The sequence below is a fragment of the Chenopodium album genome, chromosome 1 (assembly GCF_948465745.1).
Source record: "Chenopodium album chromosome 1, dcCheAlbu1.1, whole genome shotgun sequence".
In the NCBI taxonomy this organism is placed as follows: domain Eukaryota; kingdom Viridiplantae; phylum Streptophyta; class Magnoliopsida; order Caryophyllales; family Amaranthaceae; genus Chenopodium; species Chenopodium album.
The window spans coordinates 78,010,338-78,022,170 of NC_137834.1; the positions used below are offsets into that span (position 1 = coordinate 78,010,338).

The 11,833-nt window shown below is 32.2% G+C and overlaps 2 protein-coding genes across 2 annotated transcripts; both read left to right on the forward strand.

The window, feature by feature from the left end:
* The first annotated feature begins 2,464 nt into the window (after positions 1-2,464).
* Positions 2,465-7,855, forward strand: LOC145605199 (tetraketide alpha-pyrone reductase 2-like). The gene is made up of 6 exons (XM_081661270.1): positions 2,465-2,580; positions 6,149-6,324; positions 6,674-6,862; positions 7,067-7,229; positions 7,319-7,508; positions 7,667-7,855. Exons 1-6 carry the CDS (start codon positions 2,475-2,477, stop codon positions 7,818-7,820), a joined length of 978 nt encoding a protein of 325 aa, XP_081517396.1. The 5' UTR covers positions 2,465-2,474; the 3' UTR covers positions 7,821-7,855.
* A 1,516-nt stretch (positions 7,856-9,371) lies between these two features.
* On the forward strand, positions 9,372-10,879 carry LOC145635955 (putative glutathione peroxidase 4). Its single transcript, XM_081687373.1, has 6 exons — positions 9,372-9,425; positions 9,552-9,628; positions 9,836-9,897; positions 10,127-10,245; positions 10,361-10,537; positions 10,823-10,879. The coding sequence occupies exons 1-6, from the start codon at positions 9,372-9,374 to the stop codon at positions 10,877-10,879; spliced, it is 546 nt and encodes a 181-aa protein (XP_081543499.1).
* Positions 10,880-11,833: the final 954 nt, after the last annotated feature.

Consider the following 11,833-nt stretch of genomic DNA (forward strand, 5'->3'; position numbering starts at 1 on the left):
TCTAAATTAACTTTTTTTTGCTACAAAGTCTATCTAATTTTATCCAACGTGGTACGACACTTGGTGAAAAGTTAAAACGTTATATGATGTTGTCTTGTGGCCTAATTATAAATTTATTAGTTGGTATTTTATCGAAAATAAAACTCCAAACTAACCATCTTATTGTAAAATTCTATCCTAATTTGACTGAAAATAAAATTTTTAACTAACTTTTTTTTTTTATCTTATGAAATCTATTTAAATCTATCCAAGGTGGCGCGACACTTGGCGAAAAGTTAGAATGCTAAGTGTCGCTATTTCGTGACCTGACTAAAAGTTTAGCTTTATATATTAGTTATAGAGTTAATATAAAAAATGGGTACTAAACTTTGGCCAAAGTTGCAGATTGGGTACTCAACTTTGGCTTGTGGCAAATTGGGTACTCTTACCTGCCTAAGTTTACTTTTCCGGCAAGTAACTTGCTACAACAGGTAATTTGCAAGCAAATATATTTATTATTATTATTATTATATATATAATAATCAATTTAGTGGAACTAACACATTAAACTACATTTTAGCTGTAATTTATTGATAATTGAACATTCGAATTCAACAACTAATAACCCAGATCACCATTTGACCAAATTCTCCTAAAATCAGTACAACAAACATAATGATGATCTCTGATCTAAAATCAAAAATATAATCAAACTAAACAAAATCCATATCAAAGTTGTCAAATTCATCATCTACAACAGTCACAAGCACATGAATATCCAACATGCAACTAAACAATAATTAATAATAAAACAACAATTCATAGTAACTAAACTAAACAATAATTCGTAACAAAGCCATCCTTTTTTTTTTTTTTTGAAACATAACAAAAAAAAAACCATCCTTCACAGTAAAAAAACAATTAAATTAAGCAGGAAATTGCTGGAAAAATCTGACCATCACCCAACCCACCATCGCACAACCATCTAGGCACCCACACCGCCTTGCTACCACCACTGCATCCACACTCCCATGAAATTTCCACCTCCATGAGACCCACGCCCACAGATCCAATCACCCTCATGAAAAACCCACGAATTCAACCACTCCCATGAAAGCCCTAAAAAATCCGACCACCATCACAAACCCAGGCCACCACCCTCACGAAACCTAGGCTAACACCCTCGCGAAAATGTCCTCGTAATTCCAACCAACCTTACAAAACCCAAGCCACGAAACCCCCCACAAATTCGACGGAAACTACTACGAAAACCCCACAAATCCGACAAAACCCGCCTTGAATTAATTTCTTAAAGGTTGAGACTTGAGAGAAAGAAAGAAGAGCTAAAAGAGGTTTTTTTTTTTTTTTTTTTTTTTTTTTTTTTTTTTTTTTTTTTTTTTTTTTCCAAACGGGAGCTAAAAGAGGTTGGGAGAGAGAAAATATGGGGAAAGATGAATTTTTTGGTTAATTAATTTAATTGAAGGGTTTTTTTTTTTTTAAAAAAAAAAAAAAAAAAAAAAAAAAAAAAAAATCTGTTAACCTGTTGTTAAAGGTCAAAATTCAGACAGTACCCAAGTTTAGTACCCAACTTGCAACAAAGCAAAGTTGAGTACTCAATCTGCAACTTTGGCCAAAGTTTAGTACCCACATTTTATATTTACTCATTAGTTATATGATATGATATACCCATGATGCCAAAACAAAATTCACTCTATATCATTTAGTTTCTTATACCTATCAATTTTTTTAGGTGAATTTGTGCGAAATATTATCTTTATTTGCAGTGTTTTTGCGAATATTTTGCGTACTGAACATGGGAATTCATCGAAATGTAAAAACAAGAATCTTTTATTAAACATCAGCATGAAGCTTGCCTCTTTTTCTGGTCGCATGCATACAAAACCATTTGATGGTTTCCATGATCACTTCCACTTGCTTGGATGTTCACAAAACACAAAGTATCAAAAAATTATTGCTTGGAAGTTCAATAAACCACACCAAATTTAGTCTGTCATGTGTGTAGATGGCCACATCGTGTAACCACTACTTATAAAAAAACAAAGTAACCACTATAACACTGATGAAATAACTTCTTTAATACAAACCAAATAACTCATATTACACCAACAAAGTAACCCTTATAATAGCTGGTCACACGATGTGACCAACCACATATAAGAATTTGTGGTGATAGTTAGTATATTAATTACGTATGCATATCTCTAACAAATTCTCATGACTTCCTTCACTTATATTAATCATACCATAGTAACCATACATCCAACCCTCTCTGAACGAACACCAATAAACAATTTGGCTGCAGGTTTATTTATTTATTATTCCCTTAAACCACTCCATTTCTATAATTAGTAAAAATAATAATAGCATAACAGCACTAATCATGCACTAAGTCCTATAACCACTCCAAGTTTGACCCTTCTATAATTCCATAATTGCTCTTTAATTTGTTGTCATTTCGCAAGAGAGACACAAAAATGAAAGAATACTGTGTAACAGGGGCGACTGGATTTGTGGCGTCGCACCTTATTAAGGCACTGCTGCAAAATGGCTGCTCCGTACGAGCTACTGTACGAGATCCTGGTACTATTATTTTTCATACCATTTTCTACACCTTGTTTTCTTTATTACTTTACATTTAGTATTTTTTGCATTTATGTTTTGTTTGCTTGAATCAATTTTCAATTATGTGACTCCTTATACACTGATTTTTGCCTTCAAATGAAGAAAAACACATTACTAATCATTAATTAAAAATTGTTTTACATTTTTGTCAAAGATTGAAATGATGTTATAAGGGAAAAAAAAAAAAAAAAAAAACATTATTGTAATCAAGGTAATTTTAGGGGTCGTTTGGTTCATCAGGGAAGTGAAAATTCCCATGAAATTACAATTTGTAGGAATTAAATTTCTTTGTCAAAATCATGGGAATTCATGAAATTTGTTTGGTTAAAAATGGAGGAAGTAAATTCCCATAGGAATTGATTGTAACTTACCAAGGGGGGTTGGGTAAGTTAATTCCCATGTTTTGAAGGAAGTCAAAATTCTCATGAATTGGCATTGCCCCCATTTTTACTTTTTTTGTGTCAACCAAACAAAAAGTCCAAAATGAAATTCATGGGAATTTTAAATGCCCACAAGATATTAAGCCAACCAAACAACACCTAAGGGCTCGTTTGGTTGAATGTAGGAATTGCAAATTCCTTGGAAAATTAATTTCCCATGAAATTGAACTTCCTAGGAAATTCTAAAAAGTGTTTGGTTAACTAAGGGAATGAGAATTTCCACTTACCTAGGTCCCCCTAGGTAATTAACTTTCCCCATATTATGGGAAGTGGAAATTCATGGGAATTTCTACTTCCCGTGAATTTGTCAACCAAACAACTTCAAAGAATTTCAATTACTAGGATTTTCAACTTCCCATGTTTTTATTTGTCAACCAAACAACCCCTTAGTATGTGCAACATTATACTAGTATAAAACAACAAATTTAGCTTTCTTCATTCTATAGTTTTTTAAGTAACATATTATTTCTTTTTAAAAAGAATAATGGGTATCTATGAGTATAGAAAACGAGTTTCTAGAGGAAGGAGGAAAACAAAATTGAATTTGTACCTACATTTGTATTAAAATGCTCATACTATACGCGGTTGGATGAATCAAGATGTACTACCTACATATCTGCCCTCACATAAGAAAGTGTTTTCATGCTTTATTACGTCAATCTTGATTATAGTTGCTAAGAAGATGAGGAGTTATGCGAAATTGCAAAGGCATTGTTTAGTAAAATAATAAATCTATTGTTATCTCCAACAATGCTTTAATAGTAGCTTGATGGAGATCGTTACTAATCCCTCTGTGTTTTAATAAATGTTACAGTTTGACCGACACATAGTTTTAAATAATATAATTGATTTAAATAAAATAAGAGGTAAGTAGACTAGTTGAAGTATTAAAAAATTGTTAAAGAAAAATAAATAAAATAGTGGGTTAGTAGTTTATTGAAGGAAAAATGAAAATTAAAAATCAAACCTTTGCGCGGTCTTCTCTTAAAAATTCAACCTTCACTTAATCTCACAAAAATCCAACCTTTATACCCATCTTCTCCAATAGATCCATTTACTAGTGACCTGATAAACAAGTTTTTTTTTTTTTTTTTTTTTTTTTTTTAATTCTCTCACTTTCCCTTCTCACTCCTCCACTTTCTCTCTCATCTCTCCTCAAAAGCTGAAACCACCAACCCCAATCGTAATTCAGCACGCATCGCCTCCGCCGCTGCCACCACCACTACCCAGACCCAGAGCCGAAACCACCACCCCCACCTAGGCTCGAAATTCACAAACCCCTAACCCATACCTAGGCTCGAATCAGGCAACCAAATCGAAGAACCAACCCCCACCGCCAGAACCACCCCCTCCCCTGCACCAATTTCAACCACCGCATCGGCAAAGTAAGGCCGTTGATCTTCATCAATCTTCGCCGGAATATATAATTCCACCCAACTACAGCATCCCCGATTCTCTTGTGGTTTTAATTTTTGCCGGAAAATTCCGCGTCGATTATGCATTGAATTTGGCTGGTGAATTCGTACAGGGTAAGGGGGAAAGGGGATAGGGGTGGTCGACCGGCGTTTGGGGATTGTGATTGTGATGGCGAATTAATTGGTGATTGTGGTGGCGAATTAATTGGTGATTGTGGGGTGTGTGCCGGGGAGAGGAGTGGTGTGGGTTTTCCGGTGGTGAGGGGAATGGTGCTGCTAGATTTCGGATTTCCGGTGGTCGATGGGCGATGGGGATAGGGTGGTTAGGGAAGGAGTTGGGGGGCTAGCTGGGTTTCCTGATTTTTTTTTATATAATATTTTTAATTTTGTTTTTTAATAATTAATAAAAAAAATTGATCTATTAATAACTAACACGTAGCATATAACTTAAAAAAACCGGTCATCAAACAGGTAAAAAAACTTTAGATGAAGGTGTTGTATAAAGGTTGGATTTTTGTGGGATTACACAAAGGTTGGATTTTTTTGAGAAGATCGCGCAAAAATTGGATTTTAATTTCCATTTTTATTTTATTGAAAAGTAATGAATCTAAGAGGAAAAATATAATAATAAAAAAGTAGTAGTGGTGGGTTTGGGTTTGGATGGGGACCATGAGAGAAGAGAGATATAATATTTAAATGTAAGTCTTTGTAACACTTATTAAAACACGACCAGATTTGGTAAGTGTAACACTTATTAAAACACGGAGGGAATATGTTTAATTTTTGTTAATATAGTAATAAATAGGGGTGAGCATAATAGGGTACCCTATTAAAATCCCCGGAATCGGAATCGACATCTGTTGTAACAAGTTCATCAAAATGAGAATCGGAAACGGAACCTGTTATTCCTGAAAAGTTGGAACCAAAAACGAAATTTGTTGTTCCTGAAAAGTTGGAATAAAAACCGAAGCTCGGAGGTTCCGGTCCGATTTAAGGTATTTTATCTTTTAATATATTTTATACTTTTTTGCAAAATTATTTTAAAATAATTCAAAGGTTCATAAATTTACAAATCTTACAACTTGTATATACAACAAATCAAAAAAGTTCTTTAGCAAATTTATTAAATATATTTACAACTATGTTTTTATATTTTTATTTATTAAAAATTAGGTTTGAATTAATGTATGATATGAGCTTAAATGATACTTTTATCAGGTTACATGGTACCCTACAGGTTTTGATTCCAAAAAATCGAGAACCTGAAACAAAACTTGTTGCAACAGGTTTTCCATTTTTTTTTTACTCGAAACCGGAACCTCTTGCGGTTCCTAATAGGTTCTGATTCCGATTTAGGGTACCTTTATTTTTTGCTCACCCCTAGTAATAGATCAATAGGTATGTATATATATACAACTAAAATAACAAACAAAATTGCAATCCTAAAAATATAGAAGTATTTTTTTTTTTTTTTTTTGAAATAAAAAATATAGAAGTATTAATTTAGTATTGATTTTAGTTATAATTTAATTTTTAGGAATGAAATTGTATATAGTGTGACTAATGAATGGTGAAACTTGTAGTTTTGGTAAGGAACTTCCATAATTTTTATAGAAGTAAAGTGTAAGATGTATGCCCATATTTTGATGTGATCCCATTAAATGTCCCCAGATAATGTGGAAAAGGTTGGCTTTCTATGGGAGATGAATGGGGCTAAAGAGAGACTCAAATTATACAAAGCTGACCTTCTAGTCGATGGAAGCTTTGATGAAGCTATTCAACGAGTTGACGGCGTTTTTCACGTTGCGTCTCCATCAGGATCGTTACGTGATGGTGAAGACGTTCAAGTAAATCTACTCTTTTTATCCCTTACTCTAGTTTAATTATTCTTCTTTCATTTACAATTAATCCATATATATTATATTACATATGTTGATATGTATTTTTTGGTTCAATTTGGTTGATTTCATATTTGATGATAAGTCCTAGTGTTAAGTTGTAAATTTTGTGACATGAATTGTGCAGTTTAACTATCTAGTAAAACTGTATAAGATCTGAGTTACAATACCAAAATTGATGTCTATTACGTATTAGTTGCATACTAGTAGCTTATATGACCTTATTTGACTTATTAATATGCTATTGCTATAATATCAGTAGTGTATCTAATTAACAAGTTAATGTGGTATTTTGTAGACTATGTTGATTGATCCTTGCATTAACGGTATCTTAAACGTGCTGAACTCCTGCTCGAAGGCTAACACGGTGAAGAGAATTGTGTTAACCTCCACCCGGATGGCCATAAAACAACGGGAAGACGTTGAGCAAATTCCATCTTTTAATGAATCTCACTGGAGTGATTTGGAGTACTGCAAACGAAATAATGTAAGCTAACACTTCTTATATTATAACCTTACTACTAGTCCACTTTAAGTTATCTTTTCCTTTATTTGAGTATAATAGATACTACTCTGTAGTATTGTTTTTTCTAAGTGAAATCAGCCTAAGAATTAGTTTTATAGTACAAGAAATAATGTAGATTGATTTTAATCAAGAGGTTGGGTTATTACGTTGTGTACGTATGAGCAGATGTGGTATGCCTATGCTAAGACATTAGGAGAAAAGACGGCATGGAAAGTAGCAGAGGAAAAAAATCTTGATCTTGTGGTTGTACACCCATCCTTTGTAATTGGTCCCTTGCTTGCTCCGTATGTAACGAGCTCACTCAAATATGTACTTGATCTAATCAAAGGTTAGTATCCTTTTTCCATTACAAACCATATGTAATAACTTATAATATATAGCTAGTTGATAATTACTTTTTGAGCATAATATTATTAGGTGCAAAAGGTGCATACCCAAATGGGTATTGCGGATTTGTTCATGTAGAAGATTTAGTAGCAGCTCATATATTAGCTATGGAGGAAAGCAAAGCATCAGGCAGATATATCTGTTCAAGCTCGATAGCTCATTGGTCCGACGTCTTGGCAGGGCTTAGGACTAAGTATCCCATGTACCCGTTTGAAACCAAGTATGATATAGTTTCTTGAAAAACCTTGTTTGTATATAAACTTTCATTATTACATACAAGTACTAGTATGAACATACAAGTACTAGTATATCCCCTCAAAAAAAAAATTCAAGTACTAGTATATTTGTGCTGAATTTTTTACATTGTGTGTTACATAGGCCTAATAACAACGAAGGGGACCGGAATCAGCATAGCATGGATGCTACTAAGATTCTGCAGTTGGGATTACCAAGTTTCAAAAGTATCCCTGAAATGTTTGATGATTGCATCAAAAGTTTCGAAGACAAAGGGATGTTGTCATCGGCCTCTTAGCTTAACTTGTTATCAATATAAGAAATCAGTGGTCCAAAATGATGGCATTCAAGATGCCTCTTTTATATATGTAGCCGATTGTGATCGATCATTTGATTTCTTTTTTCGTTTGATGATTCTATTCCTAATTTCAATGTTCGTGGTTCTCTTTTATATTTCTCTACTTTAAAGAGACTGGATACAAATTTACAATTAGCGCACCTTTTATTTGTCTGGTTTTTTACTCCTGTCATCAAGCACTGGCAATATAGTATGGCATCAAATGCTAATATGATGTATAGTAGTGCAATGATAAGATAGATTTGATGCTCTTCCAAGTAAGAAAAAAGTTTCATGGTGTATTTATTATGAACTCAAAACAAACAGAAATAAAGATACTCCCTCCGTCCTTTTATTAGAGTCTCGTTTCTCTTTATTATGTGAATATGAATGTATTGGAAATTGATGTAAAAGTCAATATTAGTACAAAAAAGTGATGGGAACTCATAAAAAGTGAAGAATATTTTCAAACTATAGGTCCTTAATATAAAAAGGAAAGAGGGAGTATAAATGTACAAGTATATATGTGAAAATCACACCATATTATGGTGTACTAATGTGCACCAAAATATATATATTACGTGTACTAATTATGTTTTTAATTATTGTTTTGTATCATATCGTCCTCAATTAATTATCTATTCAGTCACCTTATATGAAAAACTCATATTATCTATTTTACCAAATTATTAATTACTCTTAATTTTTGTCAAAAAAAAAAAAAAAAATTACTCTTAATATATGCATGCACAAATTGAACTTAGGAGGACATTGATTTGTAAACTATAAAGAGGGTTTTCCATTAAAAAGAAAGTCCTTTCTAAAATCCATTCACCTTAAATGAAAAACTCATATTATCTTTTTTTACCATATTACAGTATTAATTACTTTTAATATATGCATGCATAAATTTAGGAGGACATTAATTTGTATTTGTAAACTGTAAGGAATGTTTTCCATTAAAAAGAAAGTCAATTCTAAAATCCATTCCCCGTCTTAGAAAACTCGTCATGTTTTAACTTTTTTTTTTAACCACACTACTCAAATTAGAAAAACCTTTTATAGATAGAGAAATAATATAATTAAAATACACAATTATGCATGCACTTTTTTATTTTTATTTCTATTTTTTTAGATCAAAAATGCTCAAATTTTGATGAAATACTACGGAGTACCACACAACACAAAATCAATAGCAAAAAGAGTTAGAGACATATATAGTAAAGCCAACCTTTCGCAGCCCGACGTTTTATGTGAACAACACATTTGAAATGGAATCAAAACCCATAATACTACTACCATTCTCAACCATTGTAATTAATTAGCCTTATCCAATTTTAATGCAAGGCATAATTAATATATATTGATCCTTAGTTCGTATTACCTAATTTCACGCCACAATTTATCTAATAAAATCATCATTTTCATATTTCATCTTACTTCACCTGAAAGCCAATTAAGATAAGGGAAAACAAAGGATACGTTTTTTTGTTTTCTCTTATCTGAAATTAAATGGGTGTTGTTGAATCCGTACCTGAAAAATCTGTACACGAGTTTATAGTTAAGGTACTTCGAATTGAATCTCTTTTCTTATGATTAAAAATTTTAATGTTTTGTCTCTTAAAAAAATGTCAAAAATTAACTTTTATGTGTAACGTGTTGAATATAAAATGATATGTTTTGAATGAACAGGATTATAGGGGAAAAGATGTTGATTTGAGTATCTATAAAGGAAAGGTTCTCCTCATTGTTAATGTTGCAACTCAATGGTAAATCCTTTTTATAACATCATTTGTAATTTGGTGATCTTTATCGAATTTATTGTGTTTATTTATCAAATCGTTTGGTAATTATATGATCTATGCCTCGATTTAAACATTGTATTAATCTTCGCACATATACATTTGTAATATACTTGTTATCATGAATTATATAGATAATAATCATTGCTTCTGTTTTGCATTTGTTATAAACAGTGGGTTCACCAATATACAATTACCCCAATTAACAGAACTTTACCGAAAATATAAAGATCAAGGTGTGTTTTTCGTTGTTAAAATAATATTCACGAGCATGAACTTTGGGTTGTTTATAATCAATGACATGAACTTGGCCATACGACATAAATAGCACGTCGTATCCAAACAACATTGCCCTGTTTCTACAAGTTCGTGTCAATGATTGTAAACAACCCTAATGTTATCATATGACGTCGATTGTACTTAAAAGTTAAATTGAAGGTAACACGTACTATTTTATTGTTCCAGGTTTCGAAGTACTAGCATTTCCTTGCAACCAATTTCTTAAGCAAGCTCCAGGAAGTAGTGAAAAAACAAGAAAGGTTGCTTGTGACAGATTCAAGGCTGAGTACCCCGTTTTTCGTAAGGTAATTTGAATTAAGTGGTACATTATAATTATTCTACAATAGTACAATTTTATTGCAAGAAATAAATGTATATATATATATATATATGTCTAGTTACTAAGAAATCGTCTACCAGGTATGTGTGAATGGTCCGAAGACACCACCTCTTTACAAATTCCTCAAAGCAAGTAAAATCAATGGAGAGTCTAAATGGGCTAATCGTGTCAAATGGAACTTCACAAAATTCCTTGTCGATGTGGATGGACAAGTTATTTATCGACGCGGTTTAACGACACCCCCTAAAAAGATGGAGGTAAAATTGACACCCTTTTTTTAAACCTTAACAAATGGGAAAACATGATAACTGTATCGATATTAGATCATACTCTTTTCATTTCATATTATTGTATGCACTTATTTCCATGAAGTTAAAAATATGCGTTAGAACATTAAATTTTTAATTACATACATTTTTAAAAGTTTACATGTTAAATATATACATTGATGCATTACTAATTAATTATGTGACGCTAAAACTATATTAATACGCGTTGTTATAGCATATTGATTATTTCCTTCCCTTGTTCGTGATGTGCAGAGACAAATTGTAAAAGCATTAGAAGAAAGAGCAGCACGACAACAAATTATGTACTAATGCAAAGTTTGAGTAGTATTAAGTCATAAAAGATGAATGAAGCTTTGTTCTTTTGTGGTTTATAACTTTATATGGCTAAGAGGTGCTATTTTTACCGTGGTGTTAATTTGCTAATCAATTAATCTTGGTTTGGTAGATGTAAGTCTTCATACAATTACAGAATATTCAAAGATTAAAAAAAAAAAGTGTTGCCTTGATCTTTTGAAAATGATATTCACAAGATGAGAATAAGGTTGTTATTGCACTCTATGGATTTCATGGTTACATGCCAGTTAACCAATAAATAACTACTAAGAAGTATCGATCAAATAAATTTTGGGAAATACGTTGAGATCTATCCAATAATATATACTACCTCCGTTAACTTTTAGTTGCTACTTTTGCGTGTTATTTGTGAGATATAAAATATTCCAAAGTTGCAACTAAAAGTTAACGGAGGTAGTAAAAACAAATTGTCGACATTAGTGAAAGGTTATAATTCAAAAATAATAGGAGAGCAAAGCAAGGTTTTCCCAATTTGGATCAGACGTGAGCCTTCTAGATGTCATGTTACTCATGCTAAAGGCCCATACAATGTGCCCAAACTACATCAAAAATAAACAATGAATACGACGTGAAACTACACATATTGATTAATCAAGCAAACTGGCATCAATGAAACCGAAAAAAACTGGTTTACATTAACACAATCCTAACAATGACAATTCAATCACCAAAAGTACACACACTTGAAGAGAGAACAAGCATTGCAGATTTGCCACAAGACTCCTAAACTCCTAATAGGCTAAATAGTATATCAGGAAATTCCTAAATATGTACAACAGAAGGCAAAGGTACCGAACCAAAACAGACATCTCTCTCCAACGGCAATACCTCTATCATTTGAACCTGCAAGGAATTCACCAAGCATTCTTTTCCCTGATGGGGGCTCCAGAACTTATTCTCGAAATAAAA